General features: G+C 37.1%; 2 protein-coding genes across 2 annotated transcripts; one reads left to right on the top strand and one right to left on the bottom strand.

Moving 5' to 3' along the window:
* Positions 1-1427: 1427 nt before the first annotated feature.
* Positions 1428-11035, top strand: ddx55 (DEAD (Asp-Glu-Ala-Asp) box polypeptide 55). Its single transcript, XM_062434514.1, has 14 exons — positions 1428-1586; positions 1686-1736; positions 2631-2717; positions 2963-3054; positions 4182-4244; positions 4363-4512; positions 5437-5626; positions 5732-5814; positions 7760-7891; positions 7984-8076; positions 8220-8334; positions 9523-9691; positions 9780-10084; positions 10770-11035. Exons 1-14 carry the CDS (start codon positions 1479-1481, stop codon positions 10962-10964), a joined length of 1833 nt encoding a protein of 610 aa, XP_062290498.1. The 5' UTR covers positions 1428-1478; the 3' UTR covers positions 10965-11035.
* On the bottom strand, positions 10990-16582 carry eif2b1 (eukaryotic translation initiation factor 2B, subunit 1 alpha). The gene is made up of 9 exons (XM_062434544.1): positions 16283-16582; positions 15614-15715; positions 15392-15528; positions 13874-13990; positions 13666-13778; positions 13507-13575; positions 12425-12500; positions 12160-12285; positions 10990-11211 (listed from the first exon to the last, which is right to left on the bottom strand). The coding sequence occupies exons 1-9, from the start codon at positions 16293-16295 to the stop codon at positions 11056-11058; spliced, it is 909 nt and encodes a 302-aa protein (XP_062290528.1). The 5' UTR covers positions 16296-16582; the 3' UTR covers positions 10990-11055.
* Between the last annotated feature and the right edge of the window lie 391 nt (positions 16583-16973).

Here is a 16973-nt window from a genome sequence, read left to right as displayed (position 1 = left end):
AAAATCGGGGACATTTTCAATGCGGCCGTGAAAAATCATTAAATATTATCATCATGAAATAAAAAATGGGGAAAAGTACTTTTTCACACAAAAGGACCTGGTTAATAAATCAAAATATCAGCACCCACAAATATCATGTATCAGTAGCGCGCAGCAGTGTCAAAAACACAAATGTAGAATACTTTAGAAAAAACATCTCTCTTCCAAAGTTAAGTGTCATGTGCAATAACAGCTGCCAGACCAGTAACTAGTAAATATCATCAAGATGTAATTAATAATAATTACCAAGTCAAAACATATGAGTATATTAATTTTATACATGACTCAGGGCATCAGCTAATCAGATGGTCTGCATTTATAACTACTACAGTCATTAGTTACCCACACAGCCCGACACAAAATACAGAAGTTAGCCTAACACACACAACTATCAACCATTGATTTATTATTAATTAATTTATTATTTTTAACAGAGTCTCATGTTCCTATGCCTACAGGAAAATCATATGTTACCAAAGCAGTCTTCCACCTCCCCCTCTTCCAAAACAGGGCCACATACAATGTCATCACCTGGTAATGTCATGCTAACGTTAACGTTACAGCTTCACTAATGACAGATATGAAAACATTGTCATAATGTTAACGTCCACTGACTTTTATAAAGTTACGTTAGGTCTTCAATTCAGATAAACAACTTACTTTAACGTTACATCACTTCTCTCTCTCTCTCACTCTCTCACACACACACACACACACACACACACACACACACACACACACACACACACACACACACACACACACACACACACAGCCAAATCTACTGCCAATTCACACAAAATAAATAAGTTCATACACAACATACCGTTAATGACCACTGGTCTTCTTTTCTTTCCTTTTTGCCGCCTCAAGATTGTTGTTGTTGTTGACGCTGCCGCGTCTGGTCGTACGTCCTGATAACGTCTGTACGTCATACGACGTCTTCTCTGGCGATGCGTTAAATGGCTACCGTAATAACTGGTGTTTGAGTCTGCGCGCATTTTTCACCCATTCAGTGTCAAAATCGGGGACATTTTCGGGGACAGCTTTGAACGGGGACAGGTCACTCAAAACGGGGACTGTCCCCGGAAATCGGGGACGTCTTGTCACCCTAGTTAAAGTACCTATTTCAATTTTAAGCTTGAGACACATACAATATTTGATTTTGTCCATATCGCCCAGCTCTAAATTGCAGTATTCATTCCAGACCAAACGGTGCCAGTAATGCACAATTATTATTATTAGTCTGCTACCACAGCACAAAGAAAAAGAAGAAAAAGGAAGGCGGAACGATTCTCTCCGCAGCGCTTCTGCTTCCATCCGGATTGTAAACATCAGCGCACCCGGATGTCAGAGCAGCGTGGGGAACCAGTCAGTTAGCTCGGCAAGTGGCTAACAACCATTAGCTTCTAACTTGAGCTGGCCGGTGTGTTTCCAGCATGGACAACACGACAGAAGGGACGTGGGACACTTTACCTGTAAAACTAAACGATGGGATCTTACAGACGCTCGAGGAGCTGAAATTCACTCACATGACACCTGTACAGGTAAAAATATAACACCTGAAATAACTGAAACACTCCGAACTGTGTCTGTGTCCATCATCAGCATCAGAAAGTAAAATCATGTCTCTGTTTTCTTTCCAGTCTGCTTGTATTCCACTTTTCATGAGTAACAAAGATGTGGCTGCTGAGGCGGTGAGTGTTCAATTAACCAATTAACTAAGTAATAATCAGGGTTGTCAAGGTTACTTTGGTAATGTAACAGGTTACAGATTACTAGTTATTCTATTTAAAATGTAATAAGTAATGTAACTATTTCAATGACTTAATCAAAGTAATGTAACTTATTACATTTGATGACTTTTGTAATGTTCTAACCAATGTTTTCAGCTCTTAGGGTAAGTGTTCCCATTAAGCACCAAAATCTAAGTTCAGCTGTTTTTCATGGATACTGACATGATGTATAAAGGAGATCATTTCTTATAAAGCAACATTTATCTCTCATTTGAAAATGTATTCATTAGTTCATGTAGATTTTGGAATATAAAATAAAGATATTTGATGAATAAAGTGGGTTTAATTGGTACTGTGACACCATGATTTATTTACTAAATATGAAAAAATATATTGATTTCCAAGAATTAAAAACAGCAATATATGTATTCAGTAACATGTTCTTAGACAGGTTTTCGTTAAGCTTTGAGCATCTGTGGATTGATTTAATGTCAGACTTGGGCGTTGCAACTTCAAAACAGAGAAGGCGTCCTTTTTTTTTAAACATAATTTTTTTTATTATTTTTAGGGCTGCAACTAATTTATTATTTACATTCATCAATTAAATGTCTTGTTTTGTCTCCACCAACAGTCCAAAATTGAGATAAAAGATATTCAGTTTACTGTCAGAGGAATAAAGGAACCAGAAAATATTAACACTGAAGTTGGAATCATAGAATTTTTTTCCCTTGAAAAAGGACTCTTCTATTAACAATTATTAAATTACCAAAACATTTGAGTTCACATACAGTAACAAGTTTTTTCCAGTGTGTATTTTATTCTATGCAGCTGTATAAACATCATATATCGTTGTAGGTGACTGGGAGCGGAAAGACACTCGCTTTTGTGATTCCCATCATCGAGCTGCTGCTAAAGAGAGAAGAGAAGCTGAAGAAGATGCAGGTATTGATCCAGATGATCTGATTGGTTAAATAAATGTCTGTGCATCATGTGTAGCATTTTTTCTTTTGGATGTAGAGTCATTACAACTAACACAGATCAGCGGCTCCCATAATTGATTGATTTTAGGGGTCTCAAGATGATTGGACAACTGGAAACAAACTTATTTTTGTCACACAACTTTTTTTTTCAAACTTTATTGTGAAACATTTGGACTCTGTTGAGGTTTCTGTGTTTTTTTCCTGCAGGTCGGAGCTCTGGTGGTCACTCCCACAAGAGAACTGGCGCTCCAGATCAGTGAAGTGATGGGACAGTTTATTCAGAAGTTTCCACAGTTCACGTAAGTACGAATTGCCCTCAAGAAATAAAGATTATAGTGTGAAATATATGCAGATACTCATTTTTTAACCTTGTGACTGACTCAAGGTCCATTTAGTAGCTTCTTCTTGAGCCTTCATAAACATCCTGGTTGTTATTTCTATTTTAGAGATGTTCAACTCCAAAATCTCACACCTCAGTTCACAGAAGCAGACCTTTAGATGTCGTTTAAAGCTCCAGAAAAAAGCTAAATTATTTACTCAGGAACCAAATCTGAATGTTTTGCATGTGTTGCTATAACATAACTTCACACCTGAATCCTTCACATCCTGTAGATGCAACTTACCCTTTAATCTCAACATCATAACTGTCACAAAGATGAGCTGTTTCTCTGTTTCCCGCTGTTAATGATCAGCATCAGTAAAATAAATCATTTGGTTTTCCCTCGTAAAAGAAGCCCGGTTGATCCTTTTTACAGCTACATTCACACCGGTTTGTAAGCTGAAAGTGTTGAGAAGAATTAAACTCTATGGAGCAGATTCACTATTATATAACTCTAAAATCTATTAAAATTATTTACCAAAAACATGATATTAAAAAATATTATGCCAGAGGGAGAAAATAAATGAAACTGTGGTCAACACATTTTTTGACATTACTAAGAGTCTGAAAGTCCTGTCAACATGTTTCTTATATCACTGAAACCTGAACAATCTCTTCTAAGTGTTCATGTATTGATATTTATATGGATATTTCTGCTGGATTGAACATTTACAGACAAAAAAAATTACAAAATGTCCTATTTTTCCCCACCAATAAGTAGTCTCCTTGAATATGTTTAGTGCTACTTACATGAAACATGATGACATTTATGAACAGCCTGACTCGTTCAACAACACAAATCATGTCTGAGTGACGATAAAATACAGCTATGAATGAAGGAAATTAGAAACAAAAGCAAAAACACCTCAGAGATTTAAAGGCTTAAAGCAACAAAATTACCGGAAATGTTAAAAATTACAGTATCCTAACCTTTCATGGACACATTTATTAACATTTGTGGCAAAAAACAGCCCTTCTACTTATTTTCTGACTTCTAGTCGTGCACTTTTAAGTCATTTAAAGGCTTTTATGTTTGTTTTTCTTCAGGCAGATTTTATTGATCGGTGGAACGAACCCGATAGAGGACGTGGAGAAGTTCAAGGATCAGGGGTATGTGATGAACTCAAAGTCACAAATAAAGACTGAGACGTTTTTCACAGATCACAGAGGATAACCAGCGTCTCTCTCTCTCTCGATGACTTTAATTTGTGCGTCTGTATCTTTTTAGTGCAAACATCGTCATAGCGACGCCCGGCAGACTGGAGGACATGTTCAGGAGGAAGGGCGAAGGTCTGGATTTGGCAGGTTCGGTCAAGAGTCTGGATGTGCTGGTTCTGGATGAGGCGGACAGACTGCTGGACATGGGGTTTGAAATCAGGTACAGAACAGACATGAATGTGTTCAGTTATATTATGAGAGGAGAAACAGGCTCAGAGTGCAGATCTAACACAGTGTTATGAATAAGTATCATATGCCAATTATTTTCCTGATTAGTTGTTTTTTCTGTAAAATGTCCAAATAGTGAGCTGCTTCATATAATACCATCAGTACAGGGGATATGTGCAAAATAGTGAGCCATTTATAAACATATGAGCAGGCAGGATGGCAAATAGTGAGCTGCTTTATAAACACCATTAGTAGAAGAGATGCCAAATACTGAGCAGCATTATGAACCAATCAGCACAAGGGATGCAAAATAGTGAGCCCCTTAGTAAACCCATCAAAAGACAAGATGCGAAATAGGGAGCCATTTATAAATGCATAAGCAGGCAGGATGCCAAATTATATTTTCCCAGAGTCTAAGGTGACATCTTGAAATGTTTCATTTTGTGTATTTAACAGTCAAGAACACAAAGATATTTAGTTTACTGTCCCGTTTGACAAAGAAAAGCTTAAAATCATCACATTTAAGAATCAAAAAGGAGCACATATTTAGGCATATTTGCTTAAAAAAAGGATTATTAGATTTACAAAATATCTGTTGATTGACTAATTGATTAATTGTTGGAGCTTTAAATAAACATAGCTTCTCATTGTGATCCATTGCTGTCACCCACCTACATTTACTCATTAACCATTTGACAATTTTAAATGTTAACCTGATGTTTTTTCACCTTTTAAACCCTTTAAAGTTGATACCGATTAGTTTTTTATTGTCAATTAGTCATATTTTTAATTTAATCCTCTTGTTTTTGTTCCTGCTCCACACATGAGAGCCTGAAGTTTGTTTTTTATCTAACATATATTTTAATATTTGAAGTCTTCATGCCGCTAAGAGCAGTCTATTTGTATTCGTCTCCAGTCTGAACACGATCCTCGGCTACCTGCCCAAACAGAGACGTACAGGTTTGTTTTCGGCCACTCAGACTCAGGAGCTGGAGAAGTTGGTCCGAGCCGGCCTCAGAAACCCTGTACGCATCACTGTCAAAGAGAAAGGCGTCGCTGCTACCTCCACCCAGAAAACACCCTCCAAACTCTCCAACTACTACATAGTGAGTCCGTTTTATACACCTGTTTCACATCAAACTGTTTTATTAAATTAAATTTAATAAAGACACAAATATTCACACATACGACTGTTGTTGTTGTTGTTTCAGGTTTGTCGACCAGAGGAAAAGTTCAACAACCTGGTGGCGTTTCTACGGCAACACAAACATGAGAAAAACCTTGTTTTCTTTAGGTATGTTAAAAGGTGGAGTGCAGGACTTGTCTCCCCCTGCTGGCAGTGAGAGTAATTACAAAGTAGCCCAGTCTGTCACTGTTCAGGATCATCCACACTAAGAGCGATAACTATAACTATAAAGATAACAATGTGAGTGTCCACACTTATCATCTACAACGTCTTGTAAACAGCTGCTGGTTCCAGATGTGTCTGCAGCTAATGAAAACTGATGATTGATGAGCTGTTACTGCTGTATGTTGGGCAGAGAGATAAAAAGCAGAAGGGTTCACAGGCGGCTGCTGATTCAATGTGTTGATCAGAAGTATTTCAGACACTAGTTGCTGTGATGTTTCAGTATTTACAGAACAAACTGACCCGCAGCAGCAGATGTGTCAAAGTGCACCGCTGTGGCAGTAACACACAGTATGAGCACAGATCTGAAGCCTAAAAGATTCACTAACTCTGTTGTTTTTTCACATTATAATAGAAAACAAAGCTCCAGCATCTTTGTATAATAAAGAGAGACAAACCTCTCTAAAGAAATCACCTCTGGGTGTCATTCTGCTCCAATTTAAAGCGTGTCAATTCATGATGAGAGAGGAGCAAAGCTGCATTAAAATACATTAATATAACTAAATAAAGTCATCAGTTTCCATCATTAAGATGATATTTGCAGGTTTTGAAGTTTTACTGTAAATATCAGGCTGGATTCAAATTTTGTCGTGCTGTGTGGTTTAAAGGAAGGATTTTAATTGGCTGTCAGTGTTTCTCTGAAAGTGATCCAACGATATCTTTCACCACCGTCGGTGTCATTATAGTTGTGGTGTGAACTTCACCATCAACTTGATGCCAAGAATGATTATTAAAACTACATATTTATATTTATATTTATATTTATAGGAGTGGACGAGCCTTTACAGCTGTAAACGGTGGATTAACTGTTTTGTCTGAGACTCTTTTCACTGTCAGAATTTGATCCATTTGGTCTGATAACATTTGGTACTGGTAGCTGAGTGTTTACATACCTGCAACATCACTGGTTTGAATCTAGCAAGGGACTTTTTGCTTCATGTCGTACCCATTCTTCTTCGCCACAAACTCTCCAATAACGGAAAAAATACCCAACAAATAATTAGCAAAAAAGGAATCTCCAGACAATCGGTGGGCAGAGATCTCTGATTAATTTAAGTGTCCAAATGCTGAGTGTGTAAATATATCCACTATATATATATATATATATATATATATATATATATATATATATATATATATATAACTCACAATGCAATACTTAACATATTAACCTTCCTGTTGTCCTCGAGTCAAGGAAAGAAGGGAGGAAGAAGGAAGAAAAGGAAGGGAGGAAAAATGAATGAAGGAAGGAAGGATGGAAGGGAGGAGGGAGGGAGAAGGAAGGAAAGGAAGGAAGGAAAGGAAGGAAGGAAAAATGAATGAAGGAAGGGAGGGAGGAAGGAAGGATGAAGGAAGGAAGGGAGGAATGGAGGGAGGGAGGAAAAGAGGGAGGGAGGAAAGAAGGAAGTAGAAAGGGAGGGAGAAAGGAAAGGAGGAAGAAGGAAGGAAGGGGGGGAGGTAGGGGGGAGGAAAGAAAGAGAGAAGGAGGGAGGGAGGAAAGAAAGAAGGAAGGAAGGACAGAAGGAAGGAAGAAAAGGGGATGGAGAAAGGAAAGAAGGAAGGGAGGAAAGAGAGAAGGAGGGAGGGAGGAAGGACAGACGAAAGGGAGGAAAGAAGGAACAGTCAAAACAGACGGGGTCAATTTGACCCGGGAGGACGACATGAAGGTCAAAGATGTGAAAACTATCGTCACGCGACTCTAATGACATCTGAAATCTTGATTTACTGCTCACTCTTCAATAACTTATTTAACGTCTATCATACAGTGAATAATGGAGGGATTTCAGACACAGACCATGTTCTTATTAACTTGTTTCTGTCTCTCCATCAGCACCTGTGCTTGTGTGGATTACTACGGTCGAGCTCTGGAGACGCTCATAAAGAAAGTCACCGTCCACAGCATCCACGGCAAGATGAAAACTAAACGTAACAAGATCTTTGCCGACTTCAGAGCGTTGAAAAGGTGATAAAATGGTTTATAAGATTGTACAGATGCAGTAAATGGGACGTCTGTCATGATTTTCTTTATATATATGTAATGTTTGGTCTTTGCAGCGGGATCCTGGTGTGTACAGATGTGATGGCCAGAGGCATCGATATTCCAGATGTTAACTGGGTGCTGCAGTACGATCCTCCGAGCAGCGCCAGGTGAGTCTGACACATTTCCATCAGTATATTTAAACATTTAGGTCCTGGCTTGTTACTCATATTTAGTTTTGAATTATTTAGGATGAGTAATAGATGATCTTAGTTTTATAGATGTGTTTTTTCTCGTGTGTTTTTTGTCTCAGCGCCTTCGTACATCGCTGCGGTCGAACGGCACGAATCGGTAACCTGGGCAACGCTCTCGTCTTCCTGCTGCCGATGGAGGAATCCTACGTCAATTTCTTATCCATCAACCAGAAAGTGAGTTGTTGAGTAGTACGGTGGCCTATAAGTACAAATATTAAAGGACGGGGTTGCAATTTTACCAAGACTGTTGTAAAGCAATATTTAGCTGCTCAGGTGAACATTAAACCTGTTTTTCTTGCTGTAATCATTCCTCCTGTTCATAATGACCATTAGAAGATCGCTTCATAATGCACTTACAATGTAAGTTATGGAGGACTAAATCCACAGTCCTTCTGTGTAAAAAAAAAACTGTATTAAAAGTTGATCTGAAGCTAATATGAAGCTTCAGCCTTCCAAATGAGTCAAATCAAGGAGATGTTTGTTCGAGGTTTCATTTATTTCTCCTAGTCATTTTCCTGATCTAACAACAGGTGAGGAGTGCAGGTGTGCAGCTACCTTTTCTGTAACTATTAAACGCTCAAATGTTCTATTTCACTGTGAAATACATCACATTACAGCAGCTAAAAGATGCTCCAACTTCTGTTTTATTGTTACTTTTAAGGACACATCTGTCTTAAATCAACAGTCAGGAGCCCAAATGAACATTGAACCTGGTTTTCTTGCTGTAATCGTTCCCCGAAATGTATTTAAAAGTTGATCTGAAGCTAATATGAAGCTTCAGTCGTCCAAATGACTTGAATGGACTCTTTTTGGACCTCTGAAGCTTCATATTAGCTTCAGATCAACTTTTAAATACATTTTGAGGAATGATTACAGCAAGAAAATCAGGTGTAATGATAATTTGGGCTCCAGACTGTTAATTTAAGACAAGTTTGTCCTTTAAAGTCACAGTAAAACAGAAGTTAGAGCATCTTTAGCTGATGTATTTAATGTGAAATAGAATATATGAGCGTTCAATAGTTACAAAAATGTAGCTGCACACCTGCATCCACCTCACCTGTTGTTGAGAAATAAATGAAACCAAATAAAAGTATTACTTAGTGAGAAGAAGCTAATATGAAGCTTCAGTCGTCCAAATGAGTCAAATCTTCATCTTCTATGTTTCAACGTTACAGTGTTTTTAGTAGCAAAGTCTTTTTGTTACTATACTTCCACCACAGCTCAACAGGGAAACACTAAGAGGGAATTTGATGCTAAAAAGACTGTAAATGTGTCAGATATCACTTGATATGACTAACTCAGACTTCTCACACAGTCCAGTCCTCATTACTGACGTCTGTTGTCTTATTTTGTTTTTTTCAGTGTCCGCTCCAGAAAATGTCCCCAGTGAGCGACGTTGTGGACATTCTGCCCAAAGTGAAGACCTTGTCTCTGGCTGACCGCGCCATGTACGACAGAAGCATGAGGGCCTTCGTCTCGTTTGTCCAGGCCTACGCCAAACATGAGTGCAGCCTCATCTTCAGAACCAAAGGTGAAAACAGAAAAAACATCTTTAGATTTAATTCTGTAGAGTTCACAAAGTATAAACGTAACATTTCATGGTGCGTTCCTCCGTCTAGAGCTGGACTTTGCCGCCTTAGCTCGAGGCTTCGCCCTCCTTCGCCTGCCGAAGATGCCCGAGCTCAAAGGGAAGACGCTTCCCGACTTCGTGGAGACAACGGTGGACACGGACACCATCCGCTACAAGGACAAGAACCGGGAGAAGCAGAGACGGAAGCTGCTAGCGGAGCTGGCGGAGCAGAGAGAGAAGGGAGAAGAACCTTTCCAGCACAGGAGGAAGTTCGTAAAGACCAAAGCGTGGTCCAAACAGAAGACCAGGAAGGACAGACGGAAAAAGAATGCAGCCAAGAGGAAGCGGAATGAGGTATTTGACATTTTAAGACATTGATTAAACCTCAAAGATAAGAGCTGTGTATGAGTGTTAATGACGGGGTTTATGTGTCAATGTGGTTTAGTCAAATTTAAAGAGGTTAAAATGTGAAAATAAACGTATGAATAACTTGCACACATTCTTTTTTTGTGGACCCAGCATCAAATTTCTGCTTTTAATCCATTTTGAGAGAATATTTTAGAGGATTATGGTAAAAATGTCTAAGTGGTGTAACCATAAAAACTTTGTACCAAATAATTCAACTAGCTTAAAAACACTCAATTCTCAATAAATCACCATATCACCTAGTTTGGCATGATCTTACATTATAACTTGTTATATTAAACAAAGGTAATGGAATACAATTGTTCTAAATATTACATTTCATCTGGGGAATCATGGAGATCAGGAAACATTTACATGTATTAAATTAAGTAATTATTAGTTTAAGTCCACTTAAATACACTGTAGGTGATAAAATATTTATCATTCTTTTGTGGTTACACCATTTTACATTTTCAGGAGCATACTTTTACATACTAAATGTACATTTTAACAAACCTGATGCTGCTTTTAAAACTATTTTTTAAGATATCTGAATTGCTCATCTAACCAACCCTTATTTATCGCTGACTCTTATATATTTAACTCTCTCCTGTGATCTTTTCTGTGTCTGCAGGGCTCCGGCTCCGACGTCGACGACGAAGACGAAGACATGAAGGAGATTTTAAACGACACCCGCATCCTGAAGAAACTAAAGAAAGGTCAAATCAGCGAGGAGGACTTTGAGAAACAGATAACACGCGGACCAAAGTCCAAACACAAAACAGCAGACGGACCGTCACGTGACGGCTCGGGAGCAGAGGATGTTTGATCTGCATTTTAAATGTTTTCAATTAAACACAAAGCCGTTGTTCGTTTTGGTAAAGTCTTTTTTTTATTGGAGGATTAATTGAGAGGCACAGTTATAAATAAAGCTTGATGAGTTCGTCGCTGACAGCTGACGGAGTGAGGACTCCCAGGTCGGTGAAGAGGAGCGTGATGAGCGACGGAGGCGTGTAGTCGATCATCGGATGTTCTTCTGACAGGTTCTGTACGGTCTGCAGAGTGTCGGCTTTGTACTGCGGAGGAGACGACAACACGTTAAAGAACCCAAACAACATGTTAGAGAACATGTTAAACAACACATTAAAGTACAGCTTAAAGAATAATTAAAAACAAGGTTAACAGTCTACAGCAGGGAGGTCAAACGTGAGGCCCACTTTCATCCCGGTCTTCTTTTCCTTCCTTAATTCTCTCCTTCCTCCCTTTCTTCTTTCATTCATTCTGTCCTTCCATCCTTCCCTTTTTTCTTCCCTCTTTCCTTCCTTCATTCTGTCCGTCCTTCATTTCTTCCTTCTCTTTTCCCTCCTTTCCATCTTTCCTCCCTTCCTTCTGTCCGTCCTCCCTTTCTTCCTTCCCACTTTTCTTCCGACTTTTTTTCCTTCCTTCCTTCTATTTTTCATCCCTCCCTCCTTCCTTCCTTTTCTGTCCTTTTCTTCCTCCCTTCCATCTTTTTAATGATCCGGCCCACATGAGATCAGATTGTTCTGTATGTGACTCTTGATTTTTAAATCTGTATATTTAACATGTATAAGCAGAATAAAAGCAGTTAATAAATGTTTATAACACTTTAATGTAGTTGTAAGCAGGTTAAAGTACATTAACGTATAAAAACTTTAACTGTGACACAAAAAGGAGGCTGCTGTATAAACACAATGAATGAAAATTTAGTAAAACACAGTTAACAAGGCTGCAAGTAACGATTATTTTAATCAGTTTATCGTGTTGAAAATCGTTAAAATCACGTAAAGCTCATGGTGACATCTTAAAAGTGTCTTATTTTGGTTCCAACCAACAGTCAAAAACCCAAATAAATCCCTTTAACTATCATATATGACACAGAAAAGCCTCAAATCATCAAGTTCGAGAAGCTGCAACCAGCAAATGTTTATCTATTATTTAAGTTTTGAAGCAGGAGAAGAAATGAAAACTCTCAGCCTTTACACAAACCTTACGTGACATCCTACCTTAAATTTATCCGGCACGTCCTGCTGGTTGAGCGGATACAGACGCACAAACTTGAAACTCTCCGCCACAACGTAGAAAGGCTTGTTGTGAGCTTTAGAGCACATGGCCATCTGATACGTGCCGATCTGTGAGAACAAGAACAAAAACACTCACATTTAAATGTATATAAGAGCATAAAAGTGACCTAAAACATGACTTAAGCAACACTTGTTATCAGTTTTTATAAGCAAATTCAACAGAGTAGCTTCATTTACTGGAACACACCTTGTTGATGATCCCTCCGCTCTCCACGACTCCCTCTGCACCAACTATAACGAGATCTACCTTCTCCAAGACGTAACTGTGAAGAAAGACAACATTATACTCCATAACAAGCTCTTTTTATATATATATATTTATATATATATATATATATATTTATATATATATATTTAATCCATATATATATATATATTTATATATATTTATATATATATATATATATATATTTTTTTTTATATATATATATATATTTATATATATATATATTTATATATATATATATTTATATATTTATATATATATATATATGAGGATCAATTATGTTTTTTGTGTCCATGTGGTTTAGTCAAATTTAAAGGGGTTAAAATGTGAAAATAAACGTATGAATAACTTGCACACATTCTTTTTTTGTGGACCCAGCATCAAATTTCTGCTTTTAATCCATTTTGAGAGAATATATTAGAGGATTATGGCAAAAATGTCTAAGTGGTGTAACCATAAAAACTTTGTACCAAATAATTCAATTTGCTTAAAAACAGTAAATTGTCAATAAACCACCATATCAACTAGTTTGGCATGATCTTACATTATAACTTTTTATATTAAATAAAGGTAATGGAGTACAATTGTTCTAAATAATACATTTAATCTGGGGAATCATGGAGATCAGGACCCATTTACATTTATTAAATTAAGTAATTATTAGTTTAAGTCCACTTAAATACACTGTAGGTGATCAAATATTTAATATTTATCATTCTTTTGTGGTTACACCATTTGAGATTTTCAGGAGCATTCAGTCTTACTTTTGGTAAAAAATGGTGCAAATGTCATTTCAAATGATAAAAACCAACAAAATACTAAATGTACATTTTAACAAACCTGATGCTGCTTTTAAAACTAGTTTTAAACATATTTTTGAATTGATCATCTTGCCAACCCTTATTTGTTACTGACTCCTATGTTCTCTTATTAATGCGTGTTGTAATAATTTTGTTCATCATCATTAAGTCACTTTTCACAAGCTCAAATTATATTAAAGTGTCTTTTTTTTATATTTAAACCTCTATAATCAGTATATTTACCCCACAGCTGCATCCAGCACTACTGTTACTGGAACATTGAGTTTCCTCAGAGCTTCGGCCATCTGTCGCCTGTGTTAGAGACAGAAAAGAAAACAAAGGTTCAGTGTTTGTTTGTCTCTTCAGAGCTCAGTAACACAGTTTATGACCCTGTTCACTCACCCGGCTGCGTCAGGCTGAGACTCCGTCACATACACAGAGAAACGTTTCTTCTCGCCGGCGGCTTTTTCCAGCACACGGAGGACAACTCTGGAGAAGGAATGAGTCAGGATTTTCTGTTTTTGGAAGACAAAGAAGAGAGAAAGAGTTGTTGAGTTAGCTGCATAGAGTTTGTACAAAGAGCAGTAGATATAAGTAATGCTGGACTTACAGCTCCGTCTTTGATGAAGGTGTGACACAGTTTGGCGACTTTGGTCCTCGACATTGAGATCTTCTCAAGAAAAAGTTCTCCTCTCTCCTCCATCACCTTCTTACAGCGAGACAAATCCTGACAAAAAGAGTCAAAGATTAGAGTTTTACTTTAAGAGCCCTTCCATTAAAAAATCTTCTTCTCGTTCCTGTAGTTAAATGTTTCAACTTCTTTGTATAAAATGTGTGTGGAAAGTTTCTCTGAGCTCATTGAAAGTCTGATTTTAAAAGGGACTACGAGCAGATTTTAGGAGACTATTCTTGCTCCAGAACAACTGGTAACAAGTGTTGATGTGGAAACTTGAAGCCTGCAGAGAACAAACACTGAGAATGGACTTTACAGTGAAGGAGGAAACATCTGCTGTCCAGCTGTTAAACTTCTAAAATAAAAAATATTTGCATATTTATACATTTAGGAATCTTTAATGAGAGAAAAGGAGTAGATGTACTTTTAAGGATTTGAATATAGATAAGACTTTTTTGTGGAAAAAAACACCAGAAACACATTATTATTATTCAAAGTAGAGTATTTAATATACAAAACATATCTAGAGGGGATCTTTAACATATTTTGGAAGAAGAGACTAATTAATACTCTAATTGGTTGAATTAATCTTGACAGGGTAGAGTTTAGGGATGTCACTAATGATTATTTTCATTATTGATTAATCTGTTAATTATTTTCTCAATTAATTTAACAGTTTTTGGTTCATAAAGTGTCAGAAAATAACTCCTTCAAATGTGTTGTTTTGTCAACAAACCAAAAACATTGATTTGCCATAAAGGATTAAAAAAAGAAAAACACAGAATATTTACATTTAAGAAGCTGAGAAATTAGACACAAACTATTAATCAAAGTAGATTATTTTATATACTTCTTATAACTTGTCTACAAGGGAAGTTTAACATATTTTGGAAGCCGAGACTAAATAATAATCTAATTGGTTGAGTTTATATTGACAATGTGGAGTTTTAGGGCTGTAACCAATTATTAAGTTTCATTATTAATTTGTTGATTATTTCCTCCATTAAATGATCTATAAAAAATCACTGTTGCTCCAAAGTCCAAGTTGATGTTCATTCAATTTACTGTCATACAGGACTAAAGATAAGAGAAAGTATTTACATTCAAGAAGCTGAAATCAGAGAATTTGAATTTTTCTTCTCTGAAATAATGTCTCCAAATTATGAATCAGTTATCAAAACAGTTGGCAAGCAAATAATCGATTAATCAATTTATTCTTGCAGCTCTAGATGTCAGATAGATGTAGTGGAGTGAAACTATTAAGTAGAAATACTCAGTTTTGGTGCATGATTGCATCTAGAGCTGCATTACAGCTCTCAGATGAATGAAGTGGAGTAAAAAGGACAATATCTCCCTCTGACATGTAGTGAAGCGGAAGTATAAAGTAGAATAAAACAGAAAAATAAACTCAAATGAAGTAGTTGAGTTACTTTCCTCCACTGGTTCGACTCTCACCTGGTGCTCCAGTGATGTGAGGCTGATGAAGCGCAGGAAGAGCTCTCCTCCCGAGGAAACGGCCACGGAGGAGTCCACTCTGGTGAGGCAGTCTGTGGCCGACGTCAGGCTCTCCCTCAGACCCAGCAGAGTCTCTCCTGAAGGGCGGGGGAAGAGACGGCTTGTTAAACTACAGGTATCACAGGTGAAGAGAAATGACGCTGCGACGGGGTGAAAACGTACCTTTATCTCTCTTGAGGAATTCAAGCAGAGTTCGGATAGCGGCCACAGCAGAAGCCATGTCAGGGTCTTCCCTCATCTGAGCCCTGAAGTACTCCACCAGCTCTGCCCCGGATTAAACAGAGAGACACAGTTAAAGGATGAGTTCATAGTGTTTAAGGTGCGTCTTAAAACTAGCAGTCAGGTGTCATCGCTGTAATCATTCCTCCTGTTCATACTGACTATTAAAAAGATCTCAAATGTGCTTTCAGTGGAAATCAGTCATTTAAAAGTGGATCTGAAGCTAATATGAAGCTTCAGCCGTCCAAATGAATCAAATCTTCATCTTCTATGTTTCAACGTTACAGGGTTTTTAGTGCCAAAGTCTTTTTGTTACTATACTTCCACCACAGCTCAACAGGGAAACACAAAGAAGGAATTTGATGCTAAAAAGACTGTAAATATGTCAGATATCCACTTGATATGACTAACTCAGACTGCTGAAGCTGAATAGAAGCTTCAAATCTACTTTAACATGTGTATATACTTGTAATAATCAGTATAAACAGCAGGAATAATTACAGAGTTATAACATGTGGGACTGACTTTATAAATTAGTGAACATGCCCCTTTAAATTTCTGCACCTTTAACCATAAATAAATTGGCTAAATTAGAAGCTTAAATGGACTCACCTTCTTCATTCATCCTGAAGCTTCGCCACAGACTCAATTATGTGTATTTTTGATGATTAAAACAAACCACAGGTGCAGATTTTGGGGCAGATGTCAGTCAGTCTTCGTCACTACAGCCTTAAACTACGAACCAAACTAAATAAATGTCCTTAAAAAACAATTTAAATAGCTATTTTTCAGCCTGTTGTTGTTACAAACTGTCTCTAGTCTGTGTTTTAGTTTTATTTACACTATTTTGCTGAGTTGCACTCCGTTAGCTCATCCTGCAGCGTGTTGACGTGTCGCAGAAAGATGATGCAAGACGTTTTTTACCACCCAATACGTCGTGCCCTCTTCATGGACTGTGGGAAATATCCAACTTTATATAAATTAGTTTAATTTAAAAAAAATGTGTTTACTATGTTTAAGTATTACTAATGCTGTTATTATATTTTGTTGTAACTAAAGTTGTATTGATTACAGTAAATATAGATAGAAATAGCATCAACAAGATAGAAATGTATTGTCATTGTTAAAAACAACGATAAACTGTTTGGCAGCTTCAGCATGGCAGTGCAATAAAAAACAAGAACACAGACAAAGTTAAATAACATACATTCATACCTAACTAAAATAATTAAATCAAATAAAATCAGTGCAAATCAAGTGCAGTGCAATCAATTAATCAGTTACAGTATGGGGTGATGGATGT

This window comes from Scomber scombrus, chromosome 15 (genome assembly GCF_963691925.1).
Source record: "Scomber scombrus chromosome 15, fScoSco1.1, whole genome shotgun sequence".
Lineage (NCBI taxonomy): Eukaryota > Metazoa > Chordata > Actinopteri > Scombriformes > Scombridae > Scomber > Scomber scombrus.
The sequence above is the reverse complement of the archived record's forward strand: the minus strand, read 5'-3'. Positions and strand labels throughout refer to the sequence as shown.

Bases quoted from the DNA above. Each gene is read 5' to 3' on its own strand.
- ddx55 (XM_062434514.1), top strand. From the start codon at position 1,479: ATGGACAACACGACAGAAGGGACGTGGGACACTTTACCTGTAAAACTA. The intron at 5,815-7,759 runs GTATGTTAAAAG...TCTCTCCATCAG, and splicing joins AAAAACCTTGTTTTCTTTAG to CACCTGTGCTTGTGTGGATT. The intron at 7,892-7,983 runs GTGATAAAATGG...TGGTCTTTGCAG, and splicing joins GACTTCAGAGCGTTGAAAAG to CGGGATCCTGGTGTGTACAG.
- eif2b1 (XM_062434544.1), bottom strand. The intron at 13,576-13,665 runs GTGAGTGAACAG...TCTCTAACACAG, and splicing joins TCTCAGCCTGACGCAGCCGG to GCGACAGATGGCCGAAGCTC. The intron at 12,501-13,506 runs GTAAATATACTG...CTTTCTTCACAG, and splicing joins GTGCTGGATGCAGCTGTGGG to TTACGTCTTGGAGAAGGTAG.